The sequence below is a fragment of the Chrysoperla carnea genome, chromosome 1 (genome assembly GCF_905475395.1).
Source record: "Chrysoperla carnea chromosome 1, inChrCarn1.1, whole genome shotgun sequence".
NCBI lineage: Eukaryota > Metazoa > Arthropoda > Insecta > Neuroptera > Chrysopidae > Chrysoperla > Chrysoperla carnea.
This window is the reverse complement of record NC_058337.1, coordinates 49843643-49862930: the sequence shown is the minus strand read 5'-3', so window position 1 is coordinate 49862930 and position 19288 is coordinate 49843643. Positions and strand designations below refer to the sequence as shown.

At 30.2% G+C, this 19288-nt stretch overlaps 2 protein-coding genes across 3 annotated transcripts in view; both read left to right on the top strand.

Annotated features, from left to right (window-relative positions):
• Positions 1-16259, top strand: part of LOC123306118 (O-acyltransferase like protein) — a 39233-nt gene extending 22974 nt beyond the window's left edge. Inside the window, exons 2-10 of the mRNA XM_044888001.1 lie at positions 617-775; positions 5929-6149; positions 6905-7110; positions 9822-10256; positions 10324-10492; positions 12364-12557; positions 13505-13821; positions 15722-15867; positions 15999-16259. Of these exons, the coding sequence (XP_044743936.1) occupies positions 617-775; positions 5929-6149; positions 6905-7110; positions 9822-10256; positions 10324-10492; positions 12364-12557; positions 13505-13821; positions 15722-15867; positions 15999-16220 (2069 nt within the window). The 3' untranslated portion in view covers positions 16221-16259. The remainder of the gene's footprint in view (positions 1-616; positions 776-5928; positions 6150-6904; positions 7111-9821; positions 10257-10323; positions 10493-12363; positions 12558-13504; positions 13822-15721; positions 15868-15998) is intronic.
• Positions 16260-17593: 1334 nt separating this feature from the next.
• On the top strand, positions 17594-19117 carry LOC123306139 (nuclear cap-binding protein subunit 2). 2 transcript variants are annotated; one of them, XM_044888036.1, is made up of 5 exons: positions 17594-17744; positions 17821-18038; positions 18095-18197; positions 18479-18547; positions 19030-19117. In XM_044888036.1, exons 1-5 carry the CDS (start codon positions 17685-17687, stop codon positions 19033-19035), a joined length of 456 nt encoding a protein of 151 aa, XP_044743971.1. In that variant the 5' UTR covers positions 17594-17684; the 3' UTR covers positions 19036-19117. The 2 variants fall into 2 exon arrangements, with proteins under 2 accessions (XP_044743971.1, XP_044743970.1); XM_044888035.1 differs by having other exon boundaries at positions 17594-17756.
• The last annotated feature ends 171 nt before the right edge of the window (positions 19118-19288 follow it).

The following is a 19288-nucleotide window of genomic DNA, read 5'->3' as shown; positions in this document are numbered from 1 at the left end:
GACAGGTTTTCTGGTGGTAATCCGGTTTAATATACGAGTTTACTTTGGATATATTGATTATCATTTTATTCTTAAATCACAGCACTGATGCCATTCTATTCTATTGTTAAATATTCTAAAAAATTGAAAGTAAAATTTTGAAAAACTCTCGATTGAAGTTCAAGGTCGTGGAGGTACACGACAATCATTTCTGCTATACATAGTTTTCGTTTAAAGAAGAATTCCTGCAATCTAAGCGCATTAAACTTTAGGGACAGTCGGCATTGACCCTTATTAAAATGTTAAATATCCATTGGCATATTATCAAACAAGAGCTTCAAAAATTATTTCTTACTATGAAATATTGATTCCTTCGATATAATCTTAAATTGCTTTAATGTATCATTTTTTTAAATTTGACTATGAATTTTAATTGCCTTGGAAATTCAAAAAAAGAATATATAAATAAACACAAAGACTAATAAAATATAACCTTGATATCGTGACTCCGGAAATAATTTCGAGGTTAATTAAAAATATAGGTATCTTTACAGTATGGAGCATAGGCAATCAATTATACTGCATGATTTTTCATATAGGATTTACATATCTTATCTCTTATTTTTATTTTTTTCAGATGAAATGCAGGATGTTGCTGAATATTTTAGCAGCTTTGCATTGGGTCATCTACCACCGTTCGATTTAACCGTATCGGAAGAAATTACACCAAAATGTCGATTGCATAGTGCAGAATATCAAAGACAATTACAAAATCTTACCTTTTGGGCAATTAAAAGTATGTATTGAAAATTTACTTGTTGTTGTTAAATGATTTGTCTTAAATGAGTTTTTAGAAGTTAAAAGACTTTTACATATAAACTTGTGAATCTACAATAAAAACCTCAGAAGCCCAAGAGTAATCTGAAAGGCACAGTTAAAAGATTTAAATTAATGATAAAAGAAGTGAGAGTGCCAAAGTGAAAACTCCACTTGAAAAGTATCTAAGAACACTCTCCATTAAAAAAAATCCAAATCGATTCATCCGCTTAGGCCACAGAGAGACACACATAGCGGTCAAACTCATAGCACCCTTTTTTGGTTCGGGAGTTAAAAATACAGATAAAAACAAAATTTGTCACTTAAATTTAATGAATTGTGGGAACTAGAATATTTAATTGTGAAGGAGTTACAAATTAAAAACCAGTATGGTACATATATTCCCAATGAATAATCATAATTAGCTAACACAGAAGAGATCGACTAGTAATGCTGATATTGACCCTTACTTAAAGCCCATAACATTGTCTTTAACCGCACCTCTTTGTAACATTTCCAGCCCTTGATTTTCCTGACATCCATTTCCCCATTTTTTGAAGTTAATCCTAATTTTTTAAGTTGAGTTATTCCATATTTTTCAGTAATTACTCCTTAAAAATGTATAGACTTGGTTTTGATGTATTTGATCGATGACACCAGTGAGTTAAAATCTCCATAGGATCGTTTTCTACTGCTAATCTCCAGTCTGTATGGCTCCATGTTTTTGTTTTAGATTGCTATGGCTAAATGCTCAGCCATCACACACTAGTCTACGATCTTGTTTGAGTATATCCCGGCTATCTGAGTATATTATAACATATATGAATTGACTAGCATTATTGCTTGCAATTTTGTTTTCGTCAATCAAATAAAAAATTTTGTGATAGCTAAATATGTTTGCCAATCTAGTTAAAAAAAAACTCAAGCGTTGATATTAAAACAAATTAACTATGTTAATGATAATATTTAGTCTTAATACATCCAAGTTCTACAAGCTCTGCCTACATGACGATTGCAATTCGAATGGTACTCTTTCTCTAAAGACATACTGTATATGTCAACTGCTTGTGATTCCCGATAACTGAAATTATAAAAAAACTCCATAGATCCTAATTTCCGTGTTTGTTCCTAAAATTCAAGTTCTAGAGTATCTTTCTTCTATACTGTATCTTTTGTTGTAATATTTTGATGTCACACACACACCTACTAATTTCAATAAACCTGTTTTTAAATTTAATTAAAAACCATTAAATTTTTTATTTTTTTCCTTATAGAAAATATTTTAAATATGCTGAAGGAGTGTTTATTATTTATTTATTAATATTTTGAATACATAATGTTAGAATTCGTAACTAGACGTGTTAAATATTTCATAAAAGCCGAAAATACATAAAACCTCAAAAGGACCAATCATGCAGATAGTTTTTTTAAAATTTATATATAGATTTATATACTTAGATTTTATTTATATACTAGATTCATTGTGGCAATTTTTTTTTCATTTAAAGATTAAATCGTAAGAAATAACAGGCAAATGCAAAGAAAAAATATGTTCTCTTTTTAAATTCAATAAATTGGTCGAAAAACTCTAGTTAGTCAATTTCAAAAAACCGAAAATTTTACTAAATTTCTTGTTTAAACATATCAAGCTGTAGATTTACAAAAACGCATCGAATTTTAAGGATTTTATGTTTCAAAAACTAAAACATAACTACAACAGATAAGGCTAAAAACTAGATAAAACAAGTGAAAACAAACAATTGACTGAGTTAATTGTTGAAATACCATGTATAGACAGTGTTGATGAAACAATTTGTTTTTTGACGTCACGTTAATAAAAAAAGATATCCACTTTTAAATACACACACTGATATTCCCATATTAATGCATACTATAAAATTTGCACCTAATAAGCGCCCTCGTGGGTAAACAGTGAAGTTTACAAAAAAAATTTTCAAACAAAAGTTGTTTTTTTTTTTATAAAGAACATTTTTTACATTTAAACTTTTGTTCTATCTCTAACGGTTTACAAGATGGGTCCTACGGACCCAAGACCCAATTGACCCATATTGCTCATTTACGAACTTGACCTCAGTTTTTAGGTCCTGAGTACGCTATAAAAATTTCATCTTGATATCTCTTTTCGTTTCTGAGTTATCGTGTCCACAGACGGACGGACGGACGGACGGTCGGACGGACGGACGGACAACCGGAAATGGACTAATTAGGTGATTCTATGAACACCTTTACCAAAATTTTTTTCGTAGCATGAATATTTTTAGGCGTTACAAACTTTGGACTAAACTTAATATACTATGTATATTTCATATATACATGGTATAAATAGTTCATGTCGCTGACCGAAGATAAAGAAAGCAAAGACAACCCTTTTATATTTTTCCCCTGCCTTGCCCTCACTTATTCCCTATCTATAAAACTCGTAATATAGACTCTTCATTGATTGTAGACAGTACCAAATTTAAAGACCAAGCTACCCTTAAACTCACTTTCCTCCGCTTAACAAGCACTCTAAAAGTTAACTTTACTTCCATCTCTTCATCAATTAGACCAAGCTGGAATTCGGTATGTGAGATGTTAACTAAGCGATGTTATTAAAGTGTAGGAAAATTGCACCAATTTGGAGGGAATAGGAAAAATCCGATTTTTAAACGTTGAATGTCTGCGCACTTATAGAGTCCCTTGAAATTATGCTAGAGGGTTGCAAATCGGTAAATAGGAACAGTAGGAGAACTTCTTAATCCTTTTTAACTCCTTTTTATGTCAATATATCATAGTTTATCGCGGTCTAGACTTGGCCCACCACCACAGCCTCTCAAAATTGAGCTTATCCGTTGAAAATCTGCAGGTATTAAGTTACTACCAAGAAAGTATGTATATTGCAGTTTTTGAAGATTTACATTTTAGTACACCTACAACCTTACCAAATTGAACTAGAGGGTTGAAATATTGTCTTAGAAATAATTGTTAAAAAAGTTTCTTTTGGTTGTGTGGACTATCGAATTCTATTTTATTGTAAACTAGCTTTGAACTACCCGCTTTGCTGGGCAACATCCCCACTTGCACCCCTCCCTCCACATTTCCTTGCGTGGGATAACAGTTTTGTAATGTACACGTCATGCTCTTTTATTTGATACCCCACTTAGGTATATTTGTAAATATTCGATAATTCCTTCCCACTTTCTCGCTACACCTTTCTACCCTCCGAAGGTTAAAAGTAGATAAAAACAATAGATCTTTGAAGCTGGTTGTATATCGTGTCAATATTTGAGCTTAATCGATGCACAACTTTTTTAGTTTTTGAAGCATATCCCTTTCAACCCCTATTTCAACCCCTTACTCTACTATAATATGGATGTATTATACATAAAAACCTTCCTCTTGAATCACTCTATCTATTTAAAAAATCCGTTGCGTAGTTTCAAAGATTTAAGCATACAAAGGGACATAGGGACAGAGAAAGCGACTTTGTTTTATACTATGTATTGATATTTCATGTGTTCAAAAACATTCAAAGGCAAAAATATCATTTTGATATAACATATCTAATAAGGAGGAACCTGCTAACGAGTTATTTATAAATAGCATATGACATTATCAAAAAAATCGATGTATTTTAATTTTAACAGCAATATTTTTATTCGTATTACTACAAAAAAAGTTATAAAAATTTCTGACTAGTTTTTTTGAAAATTTGCTGCAATTAATGTATTGGTATATAATAGCCAATTGACGTCATTAAACTTACCTGTCTGCTTGACGATAAATTCTGCCCTGAGTATGGCTATCAGTTGAATAACTTTAGCCATAAATTATAAAAACTTTTAGTTAAATTATTAAAGAATACCAGTTAGACAAATTAAAAATACTAGAGAATATTCTAGAATTTTAAATGCTAAACAAAAAACTAAACAAAAATAAAAAAATAAAAATGTGGGTAACATTAAAATGCAAGGTCAATTAAATAACAAAAATATCTATTAAAAAGAAGATTGATAACTTAGAAGTTATCAACAATTCTAGTTTGACAACATTTGCAATTATATGTAATTTGTGTGCCAAATTATTACCCAAGGCGATATTAAATTCACCGGACGAAAATATAATAAGCCGTTGTGTTTATTTGAATTTTTGGAATGTAGCCTATCACTCTGATTATTAAAAAAGTAATTATTGAAAAATGGGGAATCCCATAAACTACAAGTTATTTTACTTCCGTGTTTACTGACCTAGTCTGTTTGACGTTTGTTAAAAACTTTTCTAATTCATACTAGCTTTGATTAATTTACATGGAGTGTCCGCGAATGGAGTTAATAAGAAGGCAAAAGTCTTTCAATTATTTTCTTTTTTAAAGTCTTCTGCTTGCCGAGAAAATAATATTGCCATACATAATTTTGATTAATATTTAATTCTTTGATTCAACTGCATGGTCCTAGAAATCGAAAAATTAACAAAAAACAGGCCTGCATCCCATGCCCCATAAATAGGGAAGTAACAGGCGAATTGGTATATATAATTATTTGTGTGTTTATGTACCAATTGGTAAAAAAAATATAACGAAAATGGTAATACAATGAAGGACTTGTAAAGCGGTGGAGTGCAGCTTGTATGGAAATTTCCCGTCTGTCTGTTCCTAATCCTTATTATGATGCGGTTTTTTCCTATTTCCTGATAGATTCAAGAGGAAGGGTATTTTATGTATAATATAGTACACTAAAGGTTGAAATAAGGGTAGAAAAGGATGTGCTTCAATAACTTAAAAAGTTGTCCGTCGATTAAGCTTAAATATTGAAAAGATATACAATCAGCTTCAAGGATTGTTTTTTTCTATTTTTAACCTTCGGGGAGTAGAAAAGTGGAGTGATAAAATGGGAATGAATAATCCAATATTTTCAAATATATCCAAGTGCATATCCAAAGGCCGAGGTGAGATGTTCCCTTTCAAGTAGACCAAAATTTACCCGGATTTTTTACAAAATAAAATGGTGCACCCTATATAAAATCTGTGAAAAAATAAAATGTTTACTCAAAGAAATATAAGTTCTAACCACAAATTAGGACAAATTCATATATACAAATTAGAATTAGTTCACTTACAATTCATTTCTTTTCCAGTGTACGATTCGTCAGCAAAAATACCGTCAGGAATATTAAGTGGAAATTTAAATCAGTTGGGTGATTTTGATGAATGTGTCAATTCCCATTCTGATGATGGTGAAATTTCTGGACAATATTGTTTAACGTATTTCCAAATTGATGAGCCAAATTCGAAATATTTATACAAATTACATAAGTTAATGAATTCACATTTTCCTTTTCGAAGTACTTTTGATGATGTAAGAGCAAATAGAAATTTTAAAAAATTGATTAGAGTTTCGAATAGTCGTCGAATGTTTGTAAGAATTTTCCGGAATTAAAGCTACTTTTGATATATCACATAAAAATTTGTTCTTGTTTTAACAAAATTATTGTTTCTTTTCTTTCATTTTTAAAATGGAATGAAAGTACAACGGTGGATGAATTTTTGTGGATGTTAACGTGGTTCATGAACTGGTAACTTTATCGTAAAGAGGTAGTTTTATCGTAGAGATTCAAATGCGACAATTTCTGTTCAAACAGATCGCTTAATTCATGAACAAATCAATGAAGCTCATTTTCAATAAAATGGTTTCGCAAATAAGCAAAATTGCATTAACCATATTTACATCCACAAAAATTAATAGTTTGGCGTGGTTTTTTGGTATGGAAGGGCAATTGGAATATATTTTTTTCAAGATAAGAAGTCTTGTTATTAGTTATTACCTTTAAGAGGCTTTCATTTACATGAAATCATTTTTTAATAAAAATTCAATGATTCTATAGTATTACCTTTACAATTGTATTACTATTATTGTTACTATTACTATCTAATGACCAAAATTTAAAAAAAATTATATTGATATCTTACACCGTTTTACATTTATTTCAAATTAAAAATGTTTTAATCCATTTGTTGAAGGCATATATATCGATCATAAGCCTTTATTCGAAACTCTAAAAAAAATTTTTACGTGCCATTTAATAATACAAAGAAAATAATTTTTAATTCTAGCCAGGACATCGTGTACCACGATTTTCAGCGATTAATTGGGCTCTTTGTGTTCCATCGTCGTGTACCCACGAAGATGTTGAAATTGGTTTAAAAGCTGGATTACAACCATTAATCGATAAAACTGGATTATCCATTCAAATAAAAGTGTATGAAGAAATGTGTCAGACAGTTAAAAGGCCAATTCCACTCTCCACAATTTTGGGCGGGTAAGTAGAAAATTAAATTTAAATGACGATCCCAAACTAATTTTTGAGTTCGTTTGGAAGTTGAAAAATTTTCAATTTATTTACATTCCAAATGATACCTTACATTATTTATACTTTACGAGTAGACACTCATCACAAATTTTTTCATTTAAGATTTTTGGAATATTTAATTTAACCCTTATGGGTGCATCCGATACCGGGGTACCCATCTCATCACATTTTTGCTTGACTCTTTGAAAAAAATTATGTTTGATCTGAGTCTTCAGATCTAGGAATTTTAACTCTTCACGAAGAAATTCTCATAGCTATGTTTGGAAAACAAAATTTTTTGGCGATAGAAAATTGAACTTGAATTAAAGTTATACCTAAGAGCACTAGAGATAAAATCGAATGTTCGTAATTAAATCAATGTTATTGTTAATAAATAAATGATTGAGATCAATATTGGGACTAATAGGGTGCTTTGCTAAATGATTAATACATACTTGAAACTTCGTGAGTGGCTTCCTTTCGGCGAGTCTACCAAACTTTCTCTCCACGACTTTTTTTTCGAAAGTTCTACGTTTTCATATGAGCATGTGTTTTCAAATGAGCAGCGTTTTCAAACGTCATATTTAAGCCTTCGGTCTAAAAAAACGCACCAGGAAATTAGTAGGACACTATGGCCTCTTGATAACATTAATCAATATTAAACAATAAAATATTTTGTCCGATAAAAATACTCCACCGAAGAGCTTGTCTACCACCACGAACATGTCATACTTAAGTATTTTTGTTTTTGATAACATACATGGTTCACTTTTGCTGAATTTTTTAATAATTATTAATGTTATCAATGGACATAGGGTTCGACAAATTCCCTGCTGCGTTTTTTCAGACCGATAGCTTAAATATGCCGCTATCATTTTCATTTCCGCAGCACTTTCGAAAAAAGTCGTAGAGAGAAAGTTTGGTAGACTCGCCAAAAGGACAAAACACCTTTTCTATCCCACTGTCTATTAAACATTTTCAATAATTTATAGTGTGAATAGAATATAATAAAAGTTTATTTATTTCTCAAAGTCCAGACATAACATATGTACATATGTAACGCAGTCCATAGTAAGCTAATAGTAGGATGAAAAGATCGTCAACAATTATTAAAAATAATCAAAAGTGGTTGCTACTTGAAAAGTGAATATTTTTGCTTAATAACTTTTTAATTATCATTACTCAAATAATTAAGTCGATTTATAATGATTCTGTTCACATCTGAACTCAAAGAGTAATTAAAACAGGAGGTGAATACCCGGGTACGTTTCAAGGTAGGAAAAGAGTTAAAGAGTCCAAATGGCTAAAACTTTTTTTTAATTACCGAATATTCCCATATAGCACAATAATCAGTGAATAAGCTCATTGAATAAAAAATATTCATAACTTTATGAATTTCCAAATTAAAAACATACTTTTATTAGCTCCTACACCTACAAGATGCAGGTATTTAAAACCGATGGTGGATAGTTTAATCTATCTGGTACGATAATTTAATTTTAAAATATAGAGTTGTATTCAGCCTAGAAAGACTCTGATAAATGATCTGGACACCAATGACGAACACCAATCAAGTGTCGGAATGCCTCCAAAAAGCATTTATCTTCTTCTCCGATAGTTTATTCACGCGTTTATCTATATATATAAAACAAAGTCGTGTTAGTTACACTACTTATAACTAAAGAACGGCTGAACCGATTTAGCTGAAAATTGGCAGGGAGGTAGTTTAGAGCCAGGAGAAGGACATAGGATATTTTATCCCGTTCGACAGCGTTCCCGTGGGACTTGATAACTGGGTTGGGTTTCGGTGGTGGCGCAATCTATGGTAAACTTATCGAACTAACATTTATTTCGGCGGAGGTGCCATCTATGATGAACTTATTGGCCAATCCTTATCCTTAAACAATGGCCAATCCTTAAAAGTTTGTGGTTTAAATCTAGAACATTCATGTTTTTCCCATGGTCAATTATACGTGGCATGTTCACGGGTCGGAAGACCATCTGCGTTGTTTGTTTTTGCGCCTGATAATAAAACAAAAAATGTCGTGTATCACAAGGTACTTAAATGAAGATCAACTTATGTACTAAAATACAGAAATAATTATGAATGCTTAATGTATTTTTTTTTTTTTTCCAATTAAAAAAAAAAAACTGCTTATTTATTGCCATTAAGGCGGAACAAAGTTCGCCGGGTCAGCTAGTTTAATATAAATTCTAATTCTCTAATCTAATCTAATCTAATCTAAAATTGTTTTTCTTAAATCTGTACATTTCTTATAGCAATACAAAACTATTAGAGCTTGATAAATCTAAAAAGGCTAATTTAATCCAAAATTTTACACACACCGTTTCGAAAAATGGCCTGGATTTTGAAATATATGGACTTTTCTTGATAGTCGGTGTCGTCTTAAAATTTGTAAAAATCTCGAGTCCACTTATTTTTTCTACATCATAGTCCTGACTCATTTTTCTAGTTAAATGCCATTTTAACTATTCATACAAGAAACTTGAAGGATGGTAGAGGCGACGGGAATATACCTCCAAACTTTTTTGTGATAAATATTTCGTTCATATATCTTTTAAATTACAAATAAATCTATAATTTTGAGACCATCAAACGACCTTTTTTGGAGACTCTGACAATGTATAAAAACTAAATTTTTTGTTTTTTACGATTTTAGTATCTTCTTTGCTATTGTTATTGGTTTTACATTAGCTATCACTGCAATCGATTACTTCTTCCAAAACCCATCTGAATTAAATGGAATTCAAGGAATATTATTCGCATTTTCATTACGCCGTACAGTAAAATCGTTATTTTCATTAAATCGTGCTGAGGGTGACATTGCAAGTGTCCATGGTATACGATTTTTAAATGCATTTATGTTGATAGTAGCACATAAATCATTGGCTGTATTTTTTATACCATACGTAAATCGTACTATTATGACCGAAATAATTGGCAAACCATGGACAGTCTTGGGACGTGCGGCAAGTTTATACACAGATCCATTTATAATGTTTAGTGGCATGCTAACAACATATTCATATTTTGGACGATTGAATCGTGGAAAAAGTATAAATATTATTGATGAATATGTATCACGATTAATGAGGTATGTATTAACCGAACTGTTTAATTGATTTGAAAATCCTCATTAATAATTGTACATATATTTTCAGGATTGTACCTCCTCTGGTCGCATTGATATTATTTTGTACATTAATACAACCATGGTTAGGATCTGGCCCACAATGGAATTTAGTTGTCACACATCACTCTGATATTTGTAAACAATATTGGTGGCGAAACTTACTCTTCATTCATAATTACTTTGGCTTTGAAAACATGGTAAGAAAATACACATTTTGGCCAAAGCAGAGCATTTGCGTGCAGAAATTTTTTTAAACTATTTCGATGGATTGTTTTCCCTTATGAGGTCATTCAAGTATTAAGTAAGCAGGCATAGGAAGGGGGGAGTTAAAATTTGTTCTTATTTTTACAGACTAAGGGAGAGGGGGGTATTATAAATATTCCGTAAGAAAAAATAATTACAAAATTATAAAAATGTTATTAATCATTTAAATAATCGTTTTTATTATTTTATAATGGTGTAATTTCGTATTTCCGAATTTTTTTTAATAAAAATAAATAAATGAGTTTTCCAAGAATTTACTTAATACTACTGTATAATGACACTGTCTATCGACTACTTTATTATAAAATTTTATACGAAATAATTAATTGACGAGTTGTGTTAAATATTTGTGAAACTTCCCACTATAGGAAGTTATTGTAATGGGTCCGAGAAATTTTCAACATATCTTTACTGTTCATGGTTAGGACAAGGTATTAACACTAATTTGGAGAAGAAGTATGTGTGTATGTACATATGTACGTACGTCCGTAGACATTTTTTTCGTCGTCGATATCGCACAAACAAAACGTAATAACAGTAATATGATTCGAAAAAAATTTCATAACATTCAATCGAATCGGTCGAATTTTTATTTTTTTAAATTTTTATAACTTCTTATTATACTGGAAAGTTCTTCGTGTGGACCTCAACAGTCCCACCAGACTCTATCCGCGGCTTGTTTTTAGAGCAAAAATGAGGTAATAATATAAAAAAATAAGATAAAGTTCAAAAAGAAAATATTTTCATCTGTATGTATATATACATATATATATATATATATATATATATATATATATATATATATATATACAAAATCACCAGACGATCAAGACGCTTTTAACGATACCCCATTTGTCAAATTATAATAAGTAGTTTAGATGCTAGGAGAGAACAGACGAAAATATATCCATCTTAAAACATTTTGCTGTTATAAATTCGTAATTAAGTATAGGCTAGGTTAGGTTAGATTATATTGGATGTCCACGAAGAACCCACTTAGGCTATAGAGCCCATTGTGATACCATATACGTGTTTTACCGTGTTTTACTTTTCCGCTGAATTTCTTTTATCAGCTCCTCAATTGTTTTCAGATTCTGAGTGTACCTCCTTCATGCATATACCACGCACTACACCAGCCCATCACAACTATTAATTAAATTAATTTTTGTTGTGACGGCGGGAATCGAACCCGCTATTCTAGACATGCCACGAACGGAATTGGTTATGCTTTAACCAACAATATATATATTTTTGAAAAGTGTTAATTATGCCCTATCATTTGATACCAAACTAACGCTATCATTAAATCAAAATTTGTTTTTCGAAGGCGCCATATTCAATTTTAATGTGATGCCACATTGGTGGGAAGAAATGAACATACATACATACCGGTCAAACACATATCCCTCGCCATTTTATAGTCGGGGTAATATTGGTAATCGTTAAGTTTTGTACCAAAAACTTTTAATTTTTACGTCTTGTCATTTGTGGGGGAGGAATTTGTTCGCATTTTTCTTATTTTGGCTTCTACAGGGAGGGGGATCTAAAATCTTAAAAAGTTTGCTTACGTGATACTTGAATATTATAAGAAGTTTGATTGCTGGTTATAAAGTTTAAATTAACTTTTATTTCTGAAAGATTTTCTAAATAATAAGCCTGGAAATATATGATTCATTATTAGATAAATAGGTAGAAAAAGCATGTGGGTACTGCTTATTTCCTTATCTTCATTCATTTCGGCAACTGGCCATTTCCCAAATTTGTTTCACGATATTAAATTTAATTAATCAACTTTTTTTTGCAGTGTTTAACACATACCCATCACGTTGGTATTGATACACAATTATTTTTAATTTCACCATTATTTATTTGGATTTTATGGAAATGGCGTCGACGTGGTATTATGGTGTTAATCACTTTGGCAACAATATCAACCATAATGCGATATAACGTAACGTACTCAATGGGTTTATCAAATTATATACATTTTGGCACATCGTAAGTCAATGGCAATTACAAAATTGTGATACATGAGCCAGAACAGAATATATGTATACGCGTTATCGTAATAGTCATTTACAGCTATAAGAATTTTCAAACTTTCGCAATAAGGGGCTCCACACATTGATCGACCGCTAAACTCGTCCGCCAATGTGTGGTTAACCGAGATTTGTAAGAGCTTTTACGGAAACATCACTGTTTACTCCTGAAGGAGCAAATTTGGTTAGAACATTATATAGTATGTATTATAATTGGAAGAACAGTCGTGTATAGCTAAGAATTACTATATCTTTCTTTACTTACATGACGTACAAAAACAAACGACTACCTAATCAACATGCTCTTTACATGGTATTCAAACATTTCAAACTCAGTTAATTGTTTATTTTCACTTGTTTCATTTTATATTCTGTTTCTGGTTTAGGTATCCTAATCTGGAAGCTTGACATCTATTATATCGTTATATAGATTTAAGAAAGACGTAGGAAGCTTCACGGCTACCTAATTACTAGTAAATATGAAAAATCAAACATGGCCGGAAAATTATTAAATAAAACCTCACTTTTGTCAGAGAGACATGCAAATTATCTTTAGTCAAATAGGGATGATCACACCAAATTTTTTTAAATGCACAATGTACCATGAATTTCAAGAAATTTTGCCATAACATAATATCCTTTCAAATACTTAATTTTTTAACAACCAATACAGAAAAGTTGGATACGACAATCACTTTCCTAATGTAAATACCGAACCATCATTCCAGAATAAAGTTATAAACTTTCGACAGGCTTACCATATACTATCCTTATTTACTCGCATTCTAGATAATAAATAAACTCTGTAAATCTTTCATAAATTTATAAAACAATTACTTATTGTTACCGACTCCCATCGAGATTTATAATGAAATATTTTCAAATAGTTACTAAACTTTTTTTCAGAATTAAACAGCTGTTTAATACAGCCAATAATATGTACATTTTACCAACACATCGTACTACAGTTTATCTAATGGGTGTATTATTAGGTTATTACTTACGAAACATGAAAAATGTGATTTTAAAACCCGCAGTGTTAAATATTGGTCATGCTACGGCTGTTGCATTATTTTGTGCTGCATTCTTTGGACCGGCATTTATGGGTGACATATCGTACAAATATCAACCAGTACATGCTGCATGGTATGCAGCCTTTTCACCAATTGCCTGGTGTTTATCATTTGCATGGATTATTTTCACTCAACATTTCGGATATTATAGTAAGTAATAAATAGAGTCAAAAACGCTCACCTAAGTGAGCAAAGTAAGCTAGCATATATGAATCACGCTTGATTTTATTCTCGACGATTCTTCAAATGATTTATTTCATCTGAAAAAAAAACCTTAGTAGTCTTGAAATGGTTTAACTATTTGTAGCACGGGAAACTGTGTCAAAGATAATACTTATCTCACATAAGTAAAAAGCACTAAAATAATTCTTGTGTTTTTTCTTAGCAGTCAAAGGTTCTGGCGATTTTTTCTAATAATTCATATTTTGTTTTTTTTTATCTTCCTCCCTGGCCATTTTACTGCCGATGTCATTATAGTTACTACCATGCATAATATGTGTGAAATTCGATTAAACATATATTCACAATGGAAATTTAGAGATTTCAAACTACATATGGTTACCAAAACAGAAGGTAATAGATACAGCTGAAAAACTCGTCAAGCCATTATTATATACAGAGCCTGCTCAAGCAGGCGGAAGCAACCAGACATATGCCCAGAGTGGCAATAATAATGAGCAACAAAATTGGAGATAAAAAAGTTTTAAAAACTTTTTTAATATAAAGTTTACGAAAAAAAGTTATCCCTTCTCTCTTGACATCTATTGTATAGGATGTCCACAAATTAAAAAACTTCGACAGGAATGTTAATAATCGTTTAGAAATGTAGATCATTTAGAATAGATAATAAGGGAAACAGTCCAAGAAATCACTTCTGAGATATGTAGGAGTGTATTTAAACAATTTTGTAAAGGAACAATTACATGTATGGAACGCAATGACTTTTTTTCGTAAAACTTAAAAATAATAAAAAAATTTTCCATATGTAGCCAATTTAATCAGACACCCTTTATAGTGTTAGTGTAAAGGATGACCAACATTATACAGAGTGTTCTGTTATTGATAGCAGAAAATTATACTAGTAAATTAAGCTTATCAAGACAAATGGAAAAGCTCTTTATCAAATTTCGATCTGAATCCTATTCGGGAGATATGACTTGGGAAAAATAGAAAGATTTGTGCATTCATAGACCTATCAACTCATTAAACGTAGCAGGTTTCGAATACTAAAAAAAATTGTTTGTCTTTATTTATTCAGAAAACAAAAAATAATGCAAATTTATCAAATTATTTCACCAATACTGAGACACTTAGATGTAGGAAGTGGTATCATTATATATGTATTAATATACATAGGGGGGGGGGGGGATTAAATTGTGTATTAATATTAGTACATACACTGTAGACACATAATAAATTACATAAATTAATTGTCTGCAGTGTATGTACTAATATTAATACAAAATTTAATAACCCCCGTATGTATATTAATACATATAATGATACCACCGCATACATCTGAGTGTCTCTGTATTGGTGAAATAATTTGATAAATATGTATTATTTTTTGTTTTCTTTATAAAAAAAGAAAACAAAATATTTATTTAGTATTCGCTACCCAATTAAATCAATTTAGAATCAATTATTGTTTTATAATAATCCCCTCTTTATTCTAAAATGACACTTACTACGTTTCATGAATTTGATAGGTCTGTGAATGCACAAATCTTTCTCTTTTTCCCATAGTCATATCTCCCGAATTAGGCCTCAGATCGAAATTTGGTAAAGAGCTTTTCCATTTGTCTTGATAAGCTTAATTTACTTTTATAATTTTCTACTATCAATAACAGAACACTCTGTATAAAATAATCCGTATACAAGTTGTTCTAGATACTATACAACTATATTACAAAAGAAGATTCATAAAAAATACGTATTGGGTTTGAAATCTTAAATTCAAACCCGTATTTTGTTATTACAGATTCAGATTCTCCATACAAAAATAGGTTTTATTTGAAACATTAATCGTATTTTTATTTAATTTTTTCAGATTTCTTAAACAAATTTTTCTCTTGGCGTGGTTGGATAGTTACTACACGTTTGTCATATGCATTATATTTAACACAATTTCCTGTATTCTTTTATAATGTGGGATCTGCACGTTCTTCTGATTATTATCACTTTGCTAAAATAATGGTAAGTTTAATTTTTAGTAAATATTAATTTTGTGTAAAAATTTTGAATATTTTCATTCGAATTAAAAAAAAAAAAAAAATATCGAATTCTATCTTTTAAAAAATAGCTAACACTTTTTGCATTTGTTTCAGATTAATATCCATGAGCTAACATGTATCGTAGCATTATCAATAATATTAACGCTATTGTTTGATACACCATTCCAAACAATTAGAAAAATAATTTTTAAGAAAAATGATAAAAAAATTGTACAAAAACAAGAATTAAATATTGAAAATGAAAACTCACAAAAGACTGAAATTATTAATAATACTCATAATGATAGTACATCACTGGACAAGAAAAGTCTATAGATTTAATTGATTATTTTTATGTAAATATAATTATTATAATAAATAATACTATAGTGGTTCTAACACATCACATCAATAAATTTTATTGTACATACAAATAAATACAACACAAATAATTAAAATATTATTATATTTAATAGTATTTATAATTGTGATTTATATAATTATATGTAGGTATTTATTAATAAAAATTGTTTTTAATTAAATGTTTATGTGTTTTTACATATATTATGACAACCATGATTATGAGTCTGTGCGGGGCCGAAACTACAATATGGCAGCCGGGGCCCCCAGAACAAAATTAGAAACAATATGTAATTATTATACAAATCAACATGTCATACTCCTGATTTATTTGAAAGTTTTAGGACTCATAATAAACAATGTCCAGTATATTTCCGCTTCACTTTTCCCGCAAATGCAATTGTAAAAAAAAGTTCGCGACTTAAAAGCTTGTGTGAAAGTACCTACCATAGTAGAACACGTGTATCATTTCTAAATCTGTCAAATGAGGTCACATACGTGACGCACCTGCATTTCTTACATTTATATTTTTTTCTATTTCTAACAGTTTACAAGACCCAATTGACGTTACTCATTTACGAACTCAAACTCACTTTTTACGTCCTGCATAAGTATACGCTATAAAAATTTCAGCTTGTATATCTTTTCGTTTTTGAGTCATCGTGTAACTAAGTGATTTTATGAACACCTATACCAAAATTTTAATAGCATCGATATTTTGGGACTAAAATTAGTATACCTTGATATATATTTCACATATAACAGGGTAAAAAAAATTTTTGTGACTTTTTTCTTTCGTTTTGTCATCAGAATACTGTTTTAAATATGATTTGGCCAAAACTAACCTTTGATACTAAAAAACAAGAAAGATGCGTATCCTTGATTCAGCGGGGATCCGACAATCCTATTCGGGGTTAAAAACTACAGTATACAAAATTTATAGGTGCAAAAATGTGAATATAATGAATATCTTATTTTGAAAGACCCAGCGGATATTAGAAACCAATCAAGCGCGTCGATAGAGTTTCTATAAAAATCTGTATTTGATTGTGATGACTACTAAAAAATACTACTGTCCTGTGAAGGACAATTTGGTTGAATATATATAGTTTATCGCTTTTATCAGTTACCGGTTGATTCCATAACAGACAGAAAACTTTGCTTTGTTCATTTTCTTCAAAAACACATCGTTAGCGAAATATCGACGTGAGGGAGCGATTAAAATCGACCACCCAGTACAGTACACACATGTTGGTATCCAAGTTTCAAACCAAAAATAAGTGATGATACTACTTTTTTCTATCTTCTTCACAGATGGCAGTGGTGTTACCATAGAAAATTATGGAAGATGCTTGCTGTGTAAACTGTAAATAAGTGGTAGTTCATGATAATTTTTAAGTTTGTAAAATAACAAGTAGTAAGTTTTTTATTTCTTAAAAAATGGCTACAATTTCGTCGCCGTCGATCGAGTTAAGTTCATACCGCGATCAGCACTTCAAGGTAGCACAGAATGTAAATAACTACAATTATAAAAGTGTTCTTAGGTTATGTCTAATTAAAATTGTCTTTAATATAGGGAAGTCGAGCCGAACAAGATAGATTATTAAAACAGTCAACTACTTTATACGTAGGAAATTTATCATTTTATACTACAGAGGAACAAATTTATGAACTATTTGGAAAATGTGGGGATATTCGGCGAGTCATTATGGGTCTTGATAAATATAAGAAAACGCCGTGTGGATTTTGTTTTGTCGAGTATTACAATCGTGCTGATGCTGAAAATTGTTTAAGGTATGGTTAATATTTTAATTCATCAATTAAAATATTAAATTTAAAGTTTTATTTAGATATATTAATGGAACACGTCTAGATGATCGAATCGTAAGAACAGATTGGGATGCTGGTTTTATTGAAGGTAGACAATACGGTCGAGGAAAAACTGGTGGTCAGGTAAAATCAAACATCTCTTTTTATCATAGTTCGTTGTATAACTCTTGTATGATTGTCTATAAACACAAATATCGTGAGATTATTTTTTGCGTTTCATTCGAGAATAGGGCTATAATACTTGTGTACAAGGAAAAACAATGCACTTGCGATTTCAGTTTCAAGAGAGTTTTCACATAATTAAATATGTTTCAATTGTAAGAATTGTTGTTTTTCTAATATGAGGAATTTTTAATTTGAAAATATTCGTATGTATAATTTTAAACCTAGTTATTGATTTATAGGTTCGTGATGAATACCGTACTGATTATGATGCTGGTCGAGGAGGATATGGAAAAATAGTACAACAAAAGGTAAGATCAAAAAAACAATTTGTGCATAGCACCTATATAGAAAAATAAGTCGTTGCATAACAATTACATGGTGTCAAGTAACCTAAAAACTCACAAATCAGGGAATCTTAGTCTTGCCCAAGAGTAAATAATTGAAGCATTTACAGAACCTCAGTTATTTTGCAATTAATACTTTGAAAATTTCTTGAACAACAATGAATTTCTGAAATTATCGATAAATTTGGACATCAAAGAAGAAAATCGTTTTGGTATTAATACGAGTTATTGTCCTATTTGATACCCAAGGTAGCAAAGAATAAAAGAAGATTTGTATGTGCTGTGTAGAATAAGATCAAACCTGCCTATATTAATTGAGTGATAATTTGCTCATCGATCTACATAAGAGCGCTAATAAATAAATTTGAATTAAATAAATGCAAAATTCAAAATATTTTATAGTTACACTTTGGAAAAAATGCTTAGTAATCATGTTAATATTTCAGAGATGACTTGTTTTCTTCAATGTTCCAACTTCGGGGAAATCTAATACAAATTTAATTTTAACGTATATGAATGGATACTTTAATTTTTTACTAAGTTAAATTTTTGAATTGTGATTTTATTAATATTATTTCAAGTAATAAATAAGCATTTTGTAATATAAAATTTTTTATTTGTAGGTGGTTCCCAAATTTCCATTCAAAAAGTTCCGTTGATTCCAATTTGAAATCCTCTCCATTCCCTTCTAAACATCAAAGTTTT